This window comes from Netta rufina, assembly GCF_964035555.1.
Source record: "Netta rufina genome assembly, chromosome: 4".
NCBI lineage: Eukaryota > Metazoa > Chordata > Aves > Anseriformes > Anatidae > Netta > Netta rufina.
Genome location: NC_140127.1, coordinates 76,496,092 through 76,516,618, shown reverse-complemented (window position 1 = coordinate 76,516,618; position 20,527 = coordinate 76,496,092). Strand labels below are relative to the sequence as shown.

General features: G+C 43.6%; 1 protein-coding gene across 4 annotated transcripts in view; it reads left to right on the top strand.

Annotated features, from left to right (window-relative positions):
• The window catches only part of ZNF638 (zinc finger protein 638), a 49,759-nt gene that overhangs the window by 11,713 nt on the left and 17,519 nt on the right, over positions 1-20,527 (top strand). For 2 of the 4 annotated variants that reach the window (XM_084286404.1, XM_084286405.1), the window contains exons 3-19: positions 4,734-4,795; positions 5,075-5,113; positions 7,537-7,841; positions 9,427-9,620; positions 10,624-10,770; positions 11,151-11,282; positions 11,586-11,644; positions 11,814-11,857; positions 13,041-13,112; positions 13,816-13,992; positions 14,085-14,156; positions 15,154-15,206; positions 15,915-16,046; positions 16,202-16,330; positions 16,649-16,690; positions 18,876-19,016; positions 20,046-20,171. In XM_084286404.1, coding sequence (XP_084142530.1) covers positions 4,734-4,795; positions 5,075-5,113; positions 7,537-7,841; positions 9,427-9,620; positions 10,624-10,770; positions 11,151-11,282; positions 11,586-11,644; positions 11,814-11,857; positions 13,041-13,112; positions 13,816-13,992; positions 14,085-14,156; positions 15,154-15,206; positions 15,915-16,046; positions 16,202-16,330; positions 16,649-16,690; positions 18,876-19,016; positions 20,046-20,171 — 1,926 coding nt within the window. Of the gene's footprint in view, positions 1-4,733; positions 4,796-5,074; positions 5,114-7,536; positions 7,842-9,285; positions 9,621-10,623; positions 10,771-11,150; positions 11,283-11,585; positions 11,645-11,813; positions 11,858-13,040; positions 13,113-13,815; positions 13,993-14,084; positions 14,157-15,153; positions 15,207-15,914; positions 16,047-16,201; positions 16,331-16,648; positions 16,691-18,875; positions 19,017-20,045; positions 20,172-20,527 lie in introns of all 4 variants that reach the window. The other 2 variants (XM_084286403.1, XM_084286402.1) reach the window with 1 other exon arrangement.

Below are 20,527 nucleotides of genomic sequence, written 5' to 3'. Positions count from 1 at the left end.
TGCGGTCTGTGTAAGTGTGAAGTACTTGGTAGCTTGCGTACTGCTTCTTGCTAAAACCCAGGAAATGTTTTTACTAAAAACCAGTTGACAAATCAGCTGAATTTCTGGGGGAGGCACAGATCTGTAACCCCTCCTTTTAATGGCACTCAGCGTAGTGTGTGTTCTGCAGGCTCCCCGATCCCACTGCACCTTTTCTCCTCGTCATGCCAGCTTCCAGCTCCAGCATACGTTAACTTGATTCTGATATATTTTTTTTTAAATGTATATGAGCTGCTGATTATGCATCACATACCAGTTTGGGACAAGTCACATTCAAACAACGATGTTTCAAAATAATAAGAATAATAATTATTTTTTTTTTTCCCCATACTGCAAGAAATAAAAATCTGTTCGAGCAATGTTAGCGCTGTACATTTGTGAATCCTAAAGCATGAGAAATTCCTCCTGCATTTGTGGTGTGGGTTTACAAATAAAGCTGTGTCTCGGTTGTGTGGCTGGAGGTGCCCTGGACGTTGGGTTTTGGAAGCGATGAAGCCCTTGGAACTGGCAGATGAGCAGTGGTGAAGCGATGGAGCAGGAACGTACAACCTCGTGGGGCGTGAGCTGTGCTAGCACAGGGGCGTTCCACGGGGAACAGAGGTAGTTTGCCACAATTTTGACAAATGTTAGTTCAGAAATAACAGGATGAATTCACAGAGGATGTCCTCCGAGGGCTGTGCCTCTGATGGCTCCAGAAGCCCGAGCTGCAGCCGCCTGTAGGCGGGAGGTGAGTTCTGGGCTGGTGGCTCCCCCGTGCCTGCTGCCGTGAGCCCTGCAAGAGGAGACACCTGGTGAGTGAGGCTGCCTTTGGTCTCGTCTCCCCAGCACACCTCGAGGGGAATCTGCATCTTCAGGAGCTGTTCTGGGCCGGACTGGTGAGGCACGGGGACTGCCCAGTTGCAGCAGGCCGTTTGGGAACGCTGCATTACAGACGGGTGTCTTGTCCCCTGGCAAGTTGGAAAGGTTGGATGGCTTCGGGAAGGAAGGAGATGAGCAAAGAGGATGGCTTGAAACAAGAGCGGACGACGAGTTATGAAGAGGATGAAAGATACCAGGTGAAGAAAACCTTTTTCTCCAACACTTGAAGGGACTGAACATCTGAAAACCATTTGTGGTGTTAAGATAACGGATTTCACAGTAAGCATTCATGTGCTGCACTGCCTTTTGTAGGTTCTTTTAACCCAGCCTTGTGCAGAAGCACAGACTCAGCTAGGGTCCATTTTCTTGACAAGTTTGACACAGAAGCTGTGCTGCCTCTCGGAAGAGAGCTCGAGCAGGTTACCTGATGTCACATTATTGAACTGACAGATTTACAGCTGGCTGCTGCTCCTGGAGGGGCCTGCGGAGCTGCGGGGGCTGGTGGTGGCTGAAGCCTGCTGTCTGCAAAATCTCAGCCCCGTCGCCCTCGTTCTTGCAGCCTGCCTCTGCCATAACAGCAGCGAAACCCAGCCAGGGCTTTGTTTTGGCTTGGAGCTGAAAAATGCTTCTGCTCTTCCCCAAAGCATCCGCTCAGCTCTCCCCGGGGTTTTTATCTGCTGACGTATTTAACTTTGCTTAATTAATGAGGTCTGATGGAATAAAAGCCGAAACGGCCTTGAGAGGTCTGCGGCGTTCCGAAATCCTCCGGAGCAGTGCTCTGCGTGCAGCTCCTGCCGCTCAGCGCTCGGTGCACTTTCTGGTTCTTTTGTGATCTGAGGAGAACCCCGAGCACCTCTCCTGCAGCGCTCTTTGTGTGATCATTTATTTGGAAGTGCTGTTGAGCTACGGCTCTGCTCACAAGTCAGAAGTTACAACATCTCCCAGCGGCGTGGCGCAGCCACCGCGGGTTGCTGTGGGGAGAAGCATTTCATAAGCCCTGCAGCGCCTGGTAGCTTCACACACAGATCTGGCAAGCCAGTCGGTGCTGAGACGACTTCTGGACCTGGGAGGAGTTCTCAGAAGCGTCCCGCGGTGGTTTTTCAGGGAAGAGTTATTTTGTCCTGGGTTAGATGCGATCTCACCTCGGTGTCCTCTGCTTTCAAATGTATTTTCCAGCCTCCCCAACGTATGAAAACATTCCACGAATGCTTCACAGAGCGGCTTCGCTTTCAGCTGGGGGTTGTGGTCATGCTGGAGCAGTGAGGGGTGGTTTCTGTCTCCAACCATGCCCTTTGGGAACAGAGCACGGCCGTGATGCCAGCAGCAGGAGGGTTTGTGTGTACTGGAAGCCCTGTGCTGATGAGTAAAGCACCACATCGCAGGGTCTTTTTCCAGCTAAAACAGATTTAAAGCCAGGGTCCTGGACCAGGTCACCTCCAGAGATCCCCTCTGACCTTACCCAGGCTGCGTTGTGGTGCCCTGGGCTTTACCCTGCACACAGTCCTGCAGCCTCAGGGTTCCCCACAACAGGAATTGTGGCTGCATCACTGATGTAGTGGGACAAAACACGGTCCTGCTCCCTCTTCCTCCTGGCTTTTCTGTAACGTGGGCTGGGCTGGCACAACACCCCGAGACCTGCTGGCCCCCCAAAATTAGGTAACAGTGACAGAGCTGCTCTCCCCTGGCCCATGTGGGTTCGAGGTGCAGTTTGAAGCTGGCTGGGGGCTTCCTCGTGCCGGGAAGGATCCGTCTGGGGGAAGGATCCGTGCGGTGGGACAGCCTTGCCAGAGGGACTGGAATCTTTCCGAAGACTCGAAAAGGGCGAGGAATTAATCAAAGAGGAGGAACACGCATAAATGGAGGCTCCTGCGATGATACGAAACGCAAGAGGGCATCGGCATAGCGAAGAGTTGAAGAGGAGAAGAACGGGGGTTTTGTGAGGGAGGAGAATATCTCCTTGTGGGCCTGCCAGCCTCCGCAGTGCCCGCTGCTCCGGCAGCTGAAGAGCCGGGGAAGCAGAACGGCCTCTGCTGGCCCTCGCGGACACCGGGTGTGCTTTCTGTGCTGGGGAGCGCCTGAAGTCCCCTTGCCTTTCACTTCCAGCAGCTAATTTCAGCCCTTCAGTGATGATTTTTCCATCTAACTTCAAGGCTACAGACAAACAGCCTTCTTACGGATGGGATCGCTCAATAACCGCGTGTTACGAGGACGAAACCAGCTTATCCTCAGGAATTGCTTGCTTTTTTTTTTTTATTTGTACGTGGTCCGTGTGCTTCCTGTGCGCACAGATCTGTAGCTGTGTTGTCCTAGAGCCTGCAAAGTGTTTCAGCTGCTCTTAAACCCTGCATTTGCCATGGTCCCACCGGGGAGGCTGCTGCGGAGGGGCCCGTGAGGGTTGTCTCCTGCTGGTGCTTGGGCAGTGGGAATGTTTGTGTGAGCACAGTGTCCTCCGGAGATGGTTGAGCAGCGTGTCTGCTTCTTCAGGAAATGGAAGTAAGTCTGGTGCTTAAAACGGGCTGTGTTTGCTGTAAAAGCCGTGTGCAGCATAAATAGCTGGGGTGGCTGTCTCGTAGCAGATCTCAGTGCTGTGAGGCTGGGGCTGTAAGCGCAGGGAGCGGCTGTTTTCACCCCGTCCTCTGGGCTGGCAAAACGCACAAAGCTACCCGTGGTCGCATCAATTCCTCCCACCTCACGTGCTCTGAGTGAGCCATCACCAGCTTTCCTTAGAAGCGGTGTGTTCAGCCTTTCTGCCAATAAACCAGAGATGCTGCTCGCTCGGTGTTTTATAACCTTGTATAAACCGGCACGTGCATCCCAGAGAGCCAGGTAATTTCAGAACAGCGAGGCATTTTGTAAAGCCGGGCCTGTCAGTTGCATTATTCACCCGTTATTGTTTAAAATACCGAAGCAGCAGGAAGTTGGCCTTTAAGGATGCTCAGCGATTGTCACGACGACGTGGTACCCTCCTGACACGATCCCTCCCGACGTGATACCATCTGAGAGCAGTCAGCAGCTCTCGATCAGCGAGCTAACCGGAGCAGTTGCTTCCACTGGAGCACCAATTTAGTCCAGCATTACTCCTACAACCACGAGAACAGCCTTGGTGCACAGCTTCCTATAGGGGAACTAAATCAGCGTTTACCTTAACCCCGTGCATAAGAAATTTTCAGGTCTGAGGGCTCCCGTTGTACTTGTGGCTGTGCGATGCTCATCCCAGCAGCTGTTTCCCAAGTAAGGCTTTTGCGAAGGCTTTTTCTGCATAGAAATTCACGGGGGGGTGACAAGATTCATCGGGCTTTTGAATGACCTTTTGTTGGAGCTTGCTCTTCGGAGCGATTGCGCTCGGAGCACTGCTAAGTCGAGCTTCCACAGAAATGAGACTTGGCTCGCCGATAGCACGTTGTGTCAGGTTCTCTGCTGTATTCAGCTTCTTGTGCCGCGTGCGTGTTCATACAGCCTGACAGCTCGTGAAGGCTGCTCATGGCTTTCTCGTTACGTGTAGCCAGCTGCTGGATCAGCCCTTTGTGCTGGAGATGCGGTGACAGCGGCGCAGGGTGCTGATGGAAGTAGCAGATTAATGTAATGCGATGTAATTCTCTACACTTTCCACCTAAATTCCTTCGTGTTCTGCAGCAGCCTTCCATAATCATTAAGCGTTCTCATCGTTAGCATTAAGGAGTGGTAATCTCAAGTGAGAAATGTGACCCCGACATCAGATCATGTGTTAGTAATGTACTAGCAATGGAAGGTAAAGTATGAGAGTGCTTCAGGTTGTGGTCAAATGCTAACGTTTTCCCAGCTAATCAAACTTCTCTGGATGTCTTCTCTCCACCTAGGACTGGATTCTGCACCAGAACACCCCCTCCCACATCGAGAGCTGCCGCCAGTTACGCCAACAGTAAGGAATTTGTTTAAAAAGTTCATTTAGGCCAAAAAACGCTTCCTCTGCATGCACGTGGGCCCTCAAACCGTGCTGGGTGGGTTTCCGTGGTTCAGATCTCAATATCTGAGCACTGTTCTGAATTTGTTTTAGACTATTAAGTGAAGGAAAGCGGCACGTGGTGCTGCTGGAGTCCTGCACGGGAGCTCAGATCTGTAACAGCTGCTGCATGTGAGAGCAGGGCTGTGCCCAGACGCAGCTCTCTTTGCTGACAGTCGTGTTCTCTGCATTTAACAGGTACCCCGACTGGAACCCCGAGTCTCGTTCTTCAAAGAGGTAACTGCCTTTTGCTTACAGGTGGTTTTAAATTTGTCACTGTCACAAGTATTTGGGAATGAAGGCAATGAATTTTCCTGCTTTGTTCACTGACGAGCTGTACTGGCGGCCTCCTTGCCTTTTTGTTGTAAAATGGTGTTGCCCTAAATCCTTTAATCAGGTGAGGGGCATGGTATCCAGAGTTCCTTCACGAGAATGAGAGCAAGCTGTAGGGAATTTCTCCTAACATTTCTTCAATGCACCGTGGGCATTTCTCATAGCCCTGCCTCAGTCTGTCATGATCAAACTGAGGGATTTCGACTTTTAGACTTAAACTTTTTTCCAATTAAGCCGCTCTTGTTAGCAGCTTGAAGTCTATCTGACAGTAGGCTAGCCTGTGTTGGCTCCTTATTCCCCAGCCTTTTTCGCCCATAGATCCCTTGGGAAGCTATAGGATCGCAGGCTGAAGAAGCAGTGGAACTGATGAACTCATGTCTCTTCTGCTTAAAACTTACTCTGTTTACAATTACGTTTTATAAAAACACACCCTGCAGACTAATTCTGCTTGGATCTCAGCAAGATTAAGTTATTCTATTGCCTCAGTGTTTGTGCATACTCCAACTTTAACACAAACAGGAACGATAGGACTTTCATTTTTGCTGCCTTGCCCTGCGACCCCCGTTAATTAGACATGCTTCGTGGGAAGCTGACTATTAGTTGGAAGAAGAAGCTGAAAATGTAGGTCAGGTTAATTTGCAGAGTGCATCCAAGGTCTCTCCAGGTTCATAAACATAGAGCAATATGGTGTTAGAGGGAAATAAAACAAACTTCAGACTTTCATGGAGAGTAATTATACTTTAAAACCTCAAACTGAAATTGCTGCAGAGCTGCAAGAGCTGCTGCTGTTAAACACACCGGGGATAAAGGGAACTGCCCCGAACTGGAGGAGCTAAATGAACTGGACAGACATTTACCAGCACTTTGAGAGTGATCTGTGCTTGCAGGTGGGGCGAGAGCTGTCTTTTTGGGTGGTGCTTCCTTGAGTCCTGGGTGCTGACAGCACGTCTGCAGCTGGGGAGTCAGTGATGGCCAGGCTGTGGGCACAGGCTCAGGGCAAGGTGGAGGAGCTCGCTTGGTGCTGTGACCCTCTGGTAGCTGGCTTTGTGCTGCTTTGTTTTTATAAATGGCTTTGTTTTGCTACTGCATTCAACCATTTCTACGGTGCGCAGGAATACCAGGAGTGATGTGGCTTTTTAATGGTGTTTGAAGGTTGCTAATTAAATACCACTTGTGGGACGCGCTGTGCGGGGCGTGTTGGAAGTCATTTAGGGGACTGGAGGTTTTTCAGCTGACCTCAGCTAGCTGCTGGCCACACAGGTCTTGGCCCCTTCTCCAGTCTGCCAGGGGGCAGCCCTCTCTCCTGAACCTATTCCATTTCAGAGGAACTTGGCCTCTGAAACAGTGATAATAAGGCTGGACGTGGTGCCTCAGGAAGTGCTCTTGCTCTAGCTTGACTTACAAGCCTTTCAGCTGACACGTGTTGCTCACGTTGTGCTAAGACTTCTGCATTTTGTTTGATCAGCATATTTTCTTCCCAGTGGGTCTAGTTGTGCTGGGCACGCATGCCGTGTCAGTCATTTCCTGGTCTGTCTCTTAATTTTGGTGCTAAATTTACCGGTGAGATTCTGCTTTTTGTTCTGAGCTGAAGAGCTGCTCCATCAGCCACTTTTTTTAACGTGAGATCTCTCAGGCACCGTCTGCTCTACCTGGGCAGGGGATGTTTGTCATCGCAGGGTTCAGTACGGGCTGAGAAATTGCCAAGTGGCAGGCCAGTATGCTACGGCCAAGCACTCGTCCTAGCTTGCCTTAAATATTCTGGATAATTTAGAATATACTCTGTGCATTTTCAAGGTTTTCTTTTTCACTCCTGTGATCTGTTCGGTCCTCTAAGAGGACTGTTGCTGTGATGGATCTCATTCCATGTTCTTCATCAGCTTGACATCTCTCCATAGCAGAAGTATGCATTAGGTGTGTATTTAAGTAGTTCTGTGGAACCCGTCTTTCAGTCTCAATCAGTCTTATAAACGTAACAGCATGAGGTTGCCACCTTCCAAAGTAAATTTGGAAGAAGCAAAGTATCTTAATTCATTACTCTTTCATGTATTCTTCTCCTATTTCTGTTCATTTTTCGTAGCCCTGCAGCTTGTAACTTCAGAGTTGTCTTTACAGCTTTCTCTCCATGCAGGTATTTCTCTCCCACTCGCCTCTCAGTTCTATTTAACATTGGTGACGTGGTTACTCCAGAAATAGAAGCATGTTTGTTAATAAATTAGGCTCTAAGCATTGTTGATTTTTTTAAATTTCTCCAGAAAGTCTGTTTGAACAGGCGCAGGTTAATCATTCTCTGCCGTGTCAGAGCTCACTGAATGCCTTTATTCTGCTAGAAATGCTGGTGACAGGAAAGAAAACCAGACCCCGAAGCGGCGCTCCAACTCTGCCAGCCCCAGCCCCAGGCGTTCGAGGGTGGCCGGCTCCAGCTATGTTCTGCGGCGGTCACGATCGCGATCCAGGAGCCCCGGCCGCTTCAGGCCAACAAGACCACGAAGCCGAAGCCCGCGGCAGATGCGACGGCTCAGCCCGAGGCACAGGTCAAGGTCACCACAGCGGTCAAGAAATCTGCTGAGAACAAGTCCGCGACCTCCCAGGTCTTCCAGTAATGACTGGTCCAGGAGGGCGACCCGATCGCAAGGTACAGGGCGGATAACACTTATTTAAATGCAGTGTTACACATTCAAATCGAAGCTTCCTTTAATTTCAGGAAGGCAGAGTTGGTTTCAAGAGGTTTATCCGTAGTTTTCCACCGAAAATCTGTTTTTAAAAACGACTTTTCCTTTTGCTGTTGCTTTGAGAGGAGTGTGCTTAGCAGGACACAGGCATTCTGAAAGATAAAAAGTCTTCCTTGCCTAGTGTCAGAAACAGTTTAATGGTTCCAAACCACTGCTGAACAACTGCCTTTTCTGAGTGTTTGCTCAGTTTTTAAGCCAGTAAAGATAGTCAAGAACTGAAAACAAGCGACATTTGAAAACAAGAGGATGCTTGCTTGTTCAGCATCAAAAAAAATAATTTTGCAAGTGTGCAGAGTAGATGTGGAGAAAGAAAAAACGATGCTCAGAAACTGCATTGCATGGAGGTGGAATTTATGAGGAAAAGATGAAGTTTTCATAAATAATTTAGTTGACATAAGGGCGTGGTACCTGAAAGGCTTTCAGTGAAGCATGCTTCATAACATTTTGTTGCACCACTTTGTGACTCTTCAGTCAGCTCATTTCCTCCAGCTTGTTGTTCTAGGAAATTTTGAGTGAACTCAGTTCCTTGTAATTAATTCTGAGTTCAGTCTTTGCCTGAAATACAAGTATGTTTGAGGGTTTTGCTCCTTTTTCAAATTCTGAAGAGCGAAACAAAGGAATTTCAAAGGATGGGTTCTTTTTTCTTTGACCCGGATACTGTGCCTTTGTGTGCGTTAAGGAAATAAAGAGCAAGGGAGCTCTTACGGGAAAGAAGCTGGAGTTGTGAAGGGACAGGCATTTTCAAAGAGATAGTTATAAGAGCAAAATCCCATTCTAATGTAGCACAATAGGTAGAAGAGGCAATTGATAACCAAAATACAAATTTTTCACCGATCTCCGCAAAAACAAAGCATATGGGAAATCAAAGTTGTATCAGATTGTTAAAGAGCAATTTAAACCAGCACATTAGGCTGTAGGACAAAGTGACAAAGAGCAAGACAGCGAAGAATACTGAGTTTAGCAGAGGGCAGCAAGCCAAAAAGCACTGCAGTGCATCAGTATGTGAGAGAAAGATCAAAGGCTTGAAAAGTTGTTTTCTTTTTTTACATTCCCTGACATGCAAAATTCTGCAGTCGTTCCTTGCTCTGCCATTCGGCTGCTTGCAGATGATATTGCCCATGTCACGTCAGCCTCACTAAAAATGTCAGGTTATACAACAGCACCGTGAAAGTAGTGCAGAGGTTTCTTATTTATAGGCCACCTCTGCTAGAGTGGGATTAAGGTTCTCGAACTTCAGCAGGTTCCAGGACTGAGTCAGGAATAGGGAATGTAGAAACCAGAACAGCAGCGTAGGTGAGGGCTCTTAAAACCAACCAAAAACGGGTTTGTTTTCCCTTCCCCTCACAGACAGAAGGGCAGCTTTGGAGGCAGTAGTGAAAAGTTTAGGACCTGGCTTTGTAGCGGAGTTCAATAAGCATAAATCACTTCAAGCAGCTGGGCTAGGATCCTCGGGATCGGGAAAATCACCATCCTCTCATGGACCCCTAGGGAAGATGCCTGGAAACATGAAGAAGCCGCTGAAAAGCGTTTCACCGAAGGCTGCGAAGAAGGACACGCTTTCTCTGCCTGGGTCAAGTTCTTCTCCTGAAAGTGACGATTCGCCCCAAGACAAAGAAGTGGAAGAGGATGAGGAAGACTTGCCCGCGGGAACCAGCGGACCTCGTCCTTCTCCTTATAACAGGGTGAGTTTCTCAGTATTTTTCCCTGTGATTTGAAGCATTTGCTTTGTATCCCATTGCAGGGGGATCATGTGGGGAAGGATTAACTGTTCTGTTCGCTAATTCTGTGCAATAGATAGTGCTGTGATAGTACAGCTTCGTGCTAAGCACCACAGCAAGCGCTTCGTAACAGATGGGAAGCACTCCAGGAGGTTTGTGTTACAGCAGCAGAAAGAAATCCCAATTAAGCTCGGGGCCCTGTGCTGCTGTGCACTTGTTTGTATAAATGGTGCGTGATGAGCTCTGCTGGAAGGTGCTACCGTGTAAGTATAAGGGGTAGGAGGCAGAAAGTACTCATTTTCATGTCCTGCACAGAAGGCGAGGCAGAGGAACTTCTTACTCCTCTTGTAAGAAGGATTTTAAGCCAGTGCTGACTTTGTCCATCAGATTGGGATCTCTTGGACCCACTGCACCTATAAACCAGGACACGCAGCACCTATAAACCAGACTTTTGTTTTAGTTACTCTTGGGTGTCTGTGGTAGATGCAGTTGTCCTTGGTAGATCTTAGCCTGTAAATGATAAGGGAAGAGAACACTGCCTGCTGATACTGAAGGCTAATAGATAGTGAAAGGAAGGTAGTGGAGTTGGGCAACTCTTTCCCCACATAGCCTAGACAGCTGGAATGACGTTGATTTTTAATACTTAGTAAAAACAAGACGGTTGTACGCTGTTACTTGATAATCCTAGCTGACGTCACCTAATAATCTGAAGGTTGTTATTGTCTCTGCTCATGGCAGGGGGTCGGAACTAGATGATCCTAAGGGCCCTTCCAGCTCAGGCCGTTCTGTGATTGGAATTATGGATCTGTCCTTGTGTTAAAGAGTAAAAGCCTCAAAACACCTCAGTGAGCTAAGCAGTTGGTCTGCTCTGGGGCAGTTTCTATTGCAGATTGTTTTTCCTTTGTTGTACTGGACGTGGAAATTAATGTGGAAGTTGCTTAGTTTTGTTCTATTTTTTACTTTGTAGCTGTTGAGAGAGGAACTGCTGAATTGCGGGACAGTCCTTCAAATATCTGATTTACCTGATGATGGCTTTTCAGATCAGGATATTAAAAAAATCGTTCAGCCGTTTGGCAAAGTCAGTGATCTCATCGTACTGCGCTCTAGGAACGAGGTGAGTTTTCCAGCAGAAGGTGTTTGTGTGAGAATGCAAAAGAAATTGTCAAGCAATAAAAGCTGCAGTACCTGTAACCTCAGCTTGTCCTTTTGGATAAGGCTTCCTGAGCAGGTTGTCATTAAAAATCACAGAAGTAACCTTGGAATAGCAGGGAGTCTTAATTCTGTGATGCTACCTGAGTCTTAATTGTTAATTGTTTGAGGAGCTAGGCTCCCTTTTATGTAATATTGCAGTCTAAACTTTGTCATCAGACTCCCCATGAACTCTGGGAGCACACGCAGTTCTGTCGTGAGCAGCTTTTCTAAAAAAAAAAAATGCAGAAATTTGCATCTTGTGCCTACAATAGAAGTAAAGCCTGAAAGTGCCTTTTATTTTAGGCCTACTTGGAAATGAACTACAAAGAAGCAGTGATAGCAGCTGTGAAATACGGTGAAACTGTGCCAGTGCTGGTGAATGGGAAACGGGTGAAAATAAGTGTAGCAGAAAAGCCAAAGGCATCTCCTGGCCAGGTAAGCAGTGTGTTGGTGAATAACATAATATTTTCTGTGTAGCTTGGAATTTTAATCCAGAAACCAATGTTCTTAAGAAAAATATTTAGTTCTTTTAGTTGAGAATTTTTTAAATTGCTTTTCATAAGCTCAGGTCAAAAAATACACAAAAATCCTCTTGCGAATTTCAGATGTGAGCTTTCTGTTTTGCTTGGTTCAGATTGCTGACTGTGAATAGTATCAGTTTAACAAAATGAAAGATGCAACCTATCCAATACAAAGTACAAGTGATGCGATAAAAGTTCTTCCTTCTGTCTGCTTTAGGCTAAAATGAACATCAAAAAAAAGACTCGGATTGTTAAAAAAGTTGCGCCGAGTACAAAGTAAGTGCTGCATTGCATCCGTTAATGTCACTGTTACTGATAACCACTGGAAACCAGGTGTGCTCGTATCTGTGTTTTACTGGTTTGGAACTTCTAAAGCTATTTTGATATTCATGAATTGTCTTTGAATCTGATTTTTCTTTATCTTTTCCCCATCTGTTCATAATAGAAAACATCAGAACACCACCACTAAGACAACTAAATCTGTTACAGGTGAGGCTTTGACTACCTTGTATCTGATGATACCTTTGCTCTTCATTCCCATTTCTCTGTTTTTATGAGTGCTTTATTTAATAGTGACTGAAAGCAAGCCCAGAGAGGTATGAGAAAGTTAACAGCTTATACTTTCAGCTGTCTTCTTTTTCATGTAACCTGGCTGGCTTGAGAAACACCCACAAGCAGCAATAAAAATAATAATAAATAAATAAAAAAAAGACCCATGCTGATACTCTGTAATTTTAAATATTTGCCCCTGTGTATTCATGATACGTGTGGTGTTCTATCCTCCTTGAAATTTGTGTAATTCTTTGAGTTGCCTTTGATATAATGCATTTAACATTGCTTTTTGCAGCTAGTGCTTCTCAGTGCCTTATTATCCTATACATTCAAGTTGCTTTTAAATTTATGCCCTGGTCATCTAAGGATTCGGACAGAATCAGTTATTGTTACTTAGTCTGGCAGAAACACCTGTATGTCATGCTTTAACGAGTAACTTTCTTTTAGTACTTTACTGAAAAAGAGGACAGATTGTGGCAAATACATGAGAAGCCAATGAGATTTTACAGAAATGCTGGTGTTACACACTGAAAATGAAAACCAAATCATTTTTGCTGTTTATTTTTTGGCTTTCATGGGTGCTTGTTTTGAATGCAATTAGGGACAAGTCACTGTTTTTTGTTTTGCTGGGAAAATTCAATCAGCTAAAACTTACAAGAAAAAAACTTAAGAGGTGCTGTTTGAAGTTTTTTTCATTGGGTGGTACGTCACTTCTGAATCCAGTTTGTAAAATGGAATTACAATTCCTATAGCAGTGCTTCTCAGAGCTGTCTCAGATGGAAACAGTGAATTGCAATTTCTCTTAAATTGCATTTAAGAGAAAGAGGAAATGAACTTTTTTACAGCAGTAGGGTTGTGTCACCAGAATCCTAAATAAATTCATGAAGCAGAGTAACTTCTGTGACTTGCATTCAAGTTTGTTGTTGAATTAACTTATTTTTTAGGTTTTGGTGGTTTTTTGTCATAGCAGTTGAATTGCTGCAGATCAGATGATTTCTGTACATATTTTCATCCTCTTTACTCTTTTTTTTTTTTTTTTTTTTTTTTTTTTACTCTTACACAAATGTAAGACTTAAGAAATAAGCATTTCTGCTGATTTATTTTTGGCTATTTTACATAGGTAAAAAAGAAAAAACTAAGAAATCTGTGGTGACAAAAGATAGTAAGATCAAGAAAACCTCAACTACTGCAGGTAAGACAAATGAGAACTTTCAGTCTTTCCTTGAATGAACACACAGAATGGTTTGGGTTGGAAAGGACCTTAAAGATCACTTAGTTCCACTCCCTGCCAGGGAGCCCAGGCTGCCCCCAGCCCCATCCAGCCTGGCCTTGGGCACTGCCAGGGATGGGGCAGCCACAGCTCCTTGGGGCAGCCTGGGCCAGGGCCTCACTGCCCTCTGAGTGAAGAATTTATTCCAAATATCTAATCTAAACCTACCCGTGTTTAGTTTTAAACCATTACTCCTTGTCCTATCACTAAAATCCCAGATAAGATGTCTCTCCAGCTTTTTTGTAGGTCCCCTTTAGGTACTGCTTTCAGTACAGGTGCTATTCTGCTGCCTTCCACTTCCCACACAAGATATTTAAGGGAGTGAGTCCAAACCTTTCACACCTTTCACAGAGTTTGCAATACAGTAGTCTTTGATAGGTGTGCACTCTTCTCACACCTTGTGAGTTTGCTAATAGTGATAAGCACTGCTGCTAGTAGGTCTGGAATAGCAAAGAACCAGGTAAAGAAGATGATTTTTGAGAAAGCAAAATCATCTTACCCCTTCATGTAAAGACAGCCACAGAGTTGTTTTGTGAAGCTGGAATGAGCTGGTCCTGTATATTCATTTTCTGCTCATTTGTGACAGGAGGTCTGAAAAAATCTTTATCTTGCTGTTACCTTCCAGCAAATTCAGTAGAAAATAAGTCTGAAGATCTTCAGATCTCAACAGAAACTGAAATGGACACTGGGGAGGCTGAGCTGTCCGACCCAAAGAGTGTTACGGAAGCAGACAAAGTTACAGAGGCTGTGAAGGTGGTAGAGACTCCGACCAAAGGAATTGATAATCCTGCATCTTTACTAGGTAATTCTGATACGATGATGCTGGTTTTAGGTTACTTTGCTAGTTGTACGTTACAGAAATTTGACATTGTGGTATCTTAAAATGTTTTGTAGAGAAACTTGCAGAGATGCCTCAGGTGGCAGCGGTGGACTTGGATGAAATTAAGGAGCCTTTAACTGATCAAGGTAAATTGCAAACTGGCAGTGTTTTTTCATTTCTGTCCTAAGCCTCTCTGCTATTGTGAATTATGTCAGAATAGCACCAAGGCCAGGAACTCTTCAGAGACAAAGATGACCCAGGATATCAGAGAAGGAAATTGGTTAGCTTCACTGACCGAAACATAAAAGAACACTTTTATGGGACTGGGACTGAAGAAGAGTGGCCAAAAACCCCTCAGAATTCACATATTTTTAGCTGGCATAGTATTTTTGCCTAGACCTTTTCCGTGCAGCATGGAATTTTATTTGCAGCTCATCAGAGGAAAGGAGTAAGGTCTTCTATGTATTCTGCGTACAGCCTCCCCACTAAATCTTTTAATCTCATTGCTTTACAGTACATGCTTAGGAGCTGGTTCAATAGATCCTATTGTCCCAATATTTGTAACTGATGAGTAACAGAACTTGTTTAAACATGATGTATCTTAATTCTCAGTTATTATGCACATGATAGTGGTGGATGTAAGCATTTTACAATAGAAGGGATTCTCCCTTAACTGCTCTGATTGGTGGTTTCCTGTTCTTTGCTGTTCGTGTTTTTCGGAGTCTCTAAGATTTTTTTGTGGACTTGTACCAGGAAAAAGAAAAGAAAAGAGAAACAATATGGGCATGTGCTGGGCACCTACAGTATCCCAGTATGCCCACAAAGAAATATTGTGGTTGTGATTATTCAGCTGATAAGGCCTTAATGTCAGCAAACCATTTGAGTGTCAAACAAAGGATTTAATTTTTTTTTTTTAATCTTACTTAAGACCATTCTTTGTGAAATCTTTTACAGAGCACTGCATGCATCTCATCAGTGTAATTTGTCTCTGTGAATTAAATGAAGGATTATTTAATTTTTCACCCCTACAGTAGTGATAAAGCATATGGATAGCAAAAGTAGTTCGTAAAGCTCTATAGCATCTAAAGAAATCTGAACTACTCAATTAACAACCTCCACTTTTTAATATATTTTTTTTAATAGAAGCTGCTGTAGCAACTGTGAAGAGTGAGGAATCAACAGAACCAATTAGCAAGGTCAGTCTAAAGGTGCTTGAATCTGTGGATGCTGTGGGGAGAGATTTGGTGCAGGTTTCCAAGTGATGGTTCTGCTGTCAGAAAACCTCTGGTTTACATCTTTGCCTGTTAATTTCTTGTGGGAAATAGTGACTAGTTTGTGTTCTCTGGGCTGGTTTTGATTTGATAGACTTCTGGCTTGATTTCCCACAGTTTGTTGACTCTTTGTTTACATCAAAACTACTTTTTGTGCTGATCATTGCCCTTCTGTGCATTTCTTGTAACCCTCTTATTTTCTCAAGATGCAGAAATTGCATGTACAGACCTGCAGTGTTTGACGTGTGGGCATATCATGGATATAAAGTAATGGCATAATTATAGGGGGGGTTGGTTTGGTTTGAATTTTTGGTGAGATGGCAAGAGAGAGACCAAGGTTTGTACAGAATTAGTTTGACCTGGCTACATCCACAATTTAAGGTGATTACATGACATAATTATGGAGAGGGGTTAAAAAGATGTATAAAGTGCTTTGCTACTAAATCCTACCAAGGCTTTAATATTCTTTGGTTTGGGGGTAATTGCATGCATAACTAAATGCTTTCAAGCAAGTGTTTCATTCAGTTTAATGGTGGCTTGACATAGTAAAAATAAACGTCCTCGTTAGTCATACAGCAGTTTTGGTTTAGAGTTGAAGAAACAACAGTAATACTTCCTTTCATTTGTTTACAGGAACCTGATGATATCTGTGTGGTTCTTATTTCAAACTTGCCTGAGAAAGGATATTCTGTCGAAGAAGTTTCCAACCTAGCAAAGCCGTTTGGAGGACTGAGAGATGTGTTAATTTTATCATCTCATAAAAAGGTATTCCAGTGTGTATCTAGTGGGGTCTCTACCAGGAGTAGCAGGAAATATGCTTCTAACGAATGTAAATGTGATAATGCAGCGTAGCAACCATTGATATGTTTTTGCTAAATTGGAGTTTCTTTTTCACTTTTTTATTTTCTTTATCTTAAAAGGCATATCTTGAAATAAATAGAAAATCTGCAGATTCCATGGTTAAATTTTACACCTGCTTTCCAATGTCACTGGATGGGAATCAGCTCTGCATCAACATGGTGCCTCAGTATAAGACTATAAAAGATGAAGTAAGTAATAAAATATATTGACATTCTATGATACGTGATAACGTTTCAACGCAGAGCAGGATTTTGTGTCTAAGCTGACTTTTGAGCACTGCCCGTTCTGATAGCGTGTCCTACTGAGGACTCATGTTAAATGTCTTTTGGGGTCCTGGTCTGATAACAGAATAACACAGCTGTCAGAAGTGCTCATGCTATCGCTTTGACTAATAAAGCAGGAAAAAAAGTTGTCATTTCAATTAGGGAGTCAGTGATTCCCAATTAGCTAATGAAACCGTATTTTACTGTGTAAATCTTTAAACTTTTTTTTATTTTCTCCCCCAGGAATCAATATTTACTGCTATCATCAAAGAGTCTGACCCTAAGGTAAGCTGCTGGCAATCAAACTATTCTTCAAAATGCTATCAAAATACATTAATATAAATTGGAATCAGCTTCCTTCACGGTGAAATAATAGCTAATTGAGTTATCTAAGCTTGCTGTTGAATTAAATGTTTATATATGTATTCATGGGTGAATAAGCACGGAATGAAAGCAGTAAATGATTGCTTAGTTTAGCTCCATGATGCATGAGGAGCAAGGAATTAAGCATTCCATAGGAGTCCTTAGAGAGCCTCTCCTTTGGTGAGAGCTTTTTCATTTTCTAACAGCGTGCTTGTGACCACTGTAGCTTGGAGGCTGTGCAGTGTTTGCCTGCGTATGCTGGCACCCATTTTTCCTAGTATATTTTATAGACAGGTTTCTGATTTTTTATTTAGCTGTCAAAACTACTTCTGCTGTTGAGTGTAGAGGGTCTCCCTTATTGTCCCTCCTGTTCCTTCAAACCTTGGTGCAGGCTGGCAGTCGGCATGCAAAGCTTTTTTTTAGGCAGTGTAGGCTCACAGAGGTCTTTTCTGCAGGTAGAAGCTAATAGGATAAGGGTTTTTTTTTTTTTCCTTGCTACTGTGGGAAAACATTTTCAAAATATTCGTGATAGAGAGTGAGTTATTGGGTCTGAATGTGTCTCTGGGCTTAGAGCTGTCCTGGGAACTTCACAAGAGTAACTATAAGAACAGCAAAGTCAAAAGCTCACAGCATATGGTTAAAAGTCGTTTTCCAAAGAGCCCTGCCAATGATAAGTCACTTTCCAGGAAACCCCCCAAAGGCTTGAATTTTCAAACCCAAATGTGTTTGGGGGATATCTGTTTTCTCCTAATGATCACAGTTTGGCACTGACAGCTAGATCTGAGTCCTTAATGCCAGTACTCCTGTTGCCATATCCTACATCTGCTTCTGATATGCTTGTGGTGGAAAACTTCATTTTTTCTCTTGGTGAGGTAGTGAATAACGGGAGGGGAACATAGCAAACCTCTCAGGGGTGGGGTGGGAGAGCTTGTTCTTGTTGTCAGGAGGGCTGGTTCTGTTTCTGAAAGACATGCAGCTTCCAAGTATTTAAAGGTAAGACTTATTTAAGATTTCAGAAGTCTACTAGTTCCTTTGGACTTTGTGCTCCAGGGCCATTTCCTTGGAAATGGCACAAAATAATTAGCTCCAGGAGTCCGTATATCTTTGTGCCAGTGCTACATGGCTGAGGTTAGCTTTCCGTGTGCAGCCAGCCCATTCTTAGGTTCTGCACCAGAATCCTTCCTGGTAGGAAGAGACTTGGAGGTCTCCTCTGACAGCCCGTCCCCATGGTGGTGGTGATAAAGGAACCTTCACTAGCAAGAAAAACTTTCCAATTGGAGTTGAATATCCTATTCCAGCAAAGGCTCTGGTGCAAGAAGCTTCTGAGCCTACCACGTTGTGACTGAAGTGCTGCCCTGGGGAGGACGTTCATCCCGGGGACGTTCAGGTTAGCGGGGAAGCCTCCCTGCCTCTGTAGCAGGGTTGGAGCTATTCAGCCACTCGCTGTGCGTGTGTTTTGGATGGAAATGGTAATTCAATCCTTGTAGCAGCTGACTATCAAAATTTGTTCAAATTGTAGCCTGACTGGAATCACAGGTTCTTAATCTGCGCAGGGATTCCGTAAGACTGTTTGGAAATTGCCAAACTCAAGAAATTATATTTGACCAAGGATCTTTTTGTCATTATAAGCCGTTCAAATTAATCAAACTCTAACTTAAAAACCATAATCATATACTCTTTCAGGTGGGTTTCTGTGCCCTGACTGGTTTGAGATCTGACTAGATAATGTGCTTTTCAAAATACCAAATCTTATTTGAACTTCAACAGTATATTGTAGTGTTCCTTAAAGGGACTTTTACTAGTTTGTTTAAAAAATTAAATGGTAATTTAAAATAAAACACTTGGCATTTTTAAGTTTGTTGTTCTTTACTGGGATTTATATCAAATTCTTTTGATGTGCTACATAGAATACTGGAAAATCTGAAAATTCGAACATTGGAATCTGTGAAATTTGTAAATCTGGAAATTCGAACTTTGGATGCTTGTGAATGCTCTTCCTGGGGAGATCTGAGTGATCTGGAAGCTTCCTGTGGCTCTTTCCTAACCTAGTTCAGTAGATGCTTATAAAGAATGCTGGAAAGTTAAAGAAGTCATCGCTTTTCTTTAGGTAAACACCGAAGCTATACATCATCAGTTTGTGCATCTTGGAAACTTACCAGATGATGGGTACAGAGAATTTGAAGTAGTCTGTGTGGGACTTCGATTTGGAAAAGTTGACCATTATGTTGTGCTGAAGAATAAAAACAAGGTAAGTAGGATTTTTTCCTAGCGTGCAGTACCATGTTAAAATAAAAAATTGAGCTTTTAACCTCCCAGTATCAACAGTGCTCTGCTAAGGAGAGACCAGAGTTCCTGAACTGAGTGTAGGCTTTTTTTCCCATTCACCCTGTACAAGAAAATAGCTTATCTTATTTGTTGGGGACTGCAGGGAAGGAAGAAAACAAACAAAAAAACTTTAGGCTGTTATCTAGCCTGAACAATACAAATCAGCTTAAGGTCTGAAAGTAAAGCTTCCCAAGTGGCTGGAAAATTTATTAACCTTTGACATTAGAGAGGTGTAAGTGATGGAGGCAGAACAAATCCCCATGTAGTAGGATGCTTGGGAAAAAAAATAGTTTGGGAAAATGTCAGAATTGCTCTTTTTTTTTTTTAATTCATTAAATGTTTTAAGATCTGTTTTTCAATGGACAGAGACCTTTTTAATTTTTACAGAAACATGAGGGATAATTTATATTTAAAAAAAAAATCTTTAAAACAATGTGAAGCTGGAAGACTCATGTCACATTGTACTTGATAGCTTACAGGTAAAGAAGTGAGAGATTTCCAGTACAGTGTATAAACTTCAGAGTTTAGTTCATTTTTACTATTTTCTTGATATAACACTACTTTTTTTTCTGGCCGTGCACTTCCCTTAGCAGCTTCTGGGAAGATGCTCATCAATTACAGCAAAATCCAAGCTGAATGTGTCTGGGAACCAGAAGGCTGGACACGTGGGTAGGAAAACTCCAGGCTCCCCTGTTCTGTGATACAGTTCTTTGCTTGCTTCTGCAGATAATTCCAACACAAGATTTCTTCCTTCAGCCTCACAGAAAGAAGAGAGTCCACCGTTCTCCATATGCAGAGCACAGGGTTTCATCAAAAATGCTGCTTTCAGCAAATCTGAAATGAGGATGTTGAAGCCCTCAGAAATACTACATATCCCATGCTATGCCTACTTAATTTATTAAACTTACTCTGAAGTAACAGTCATTTGAAGCTTGTGCTTTTTTCATTTCAGGCAATTCTACAGCTGGAGAGTCCCAAGGCAGCTAGATCAATGTACTGCTTCCTGAAACAATATCCCTACAAGATGGGTGAGCATACGTTGAGCTGTATGTTGTCACCTAATGGAGAGTATGCTGAAGTAAGATTTCTTCTTTTTCAACAGTACACTATTTTTGTGCAGTAGTACAGCCTTTCTGTAAGAGCAGTGGGGATAACGTCAGCATTTCCTTCAGTATTTGCTGTTGTGGATGAGTGAAAACTGTGTAACTGTGGGGAGCTGAATGAACTAGTCTGAACTCTGGCATGTGTTATATGTGTGAAAAAGGATGTGTTGCTGGATGGTTTTCTTTATATCTTTCTCTGTTTTACAAACATTGTGGAATCTCTTTCAACTGACAAAAATATTCCATAATGAAAGATGAAGAGAAAAGGAAGAAAGGAAGAAAAGTAGCTGCTTAGTACTGGTTAGAGAAGAATTTATGACTGAAATGATGA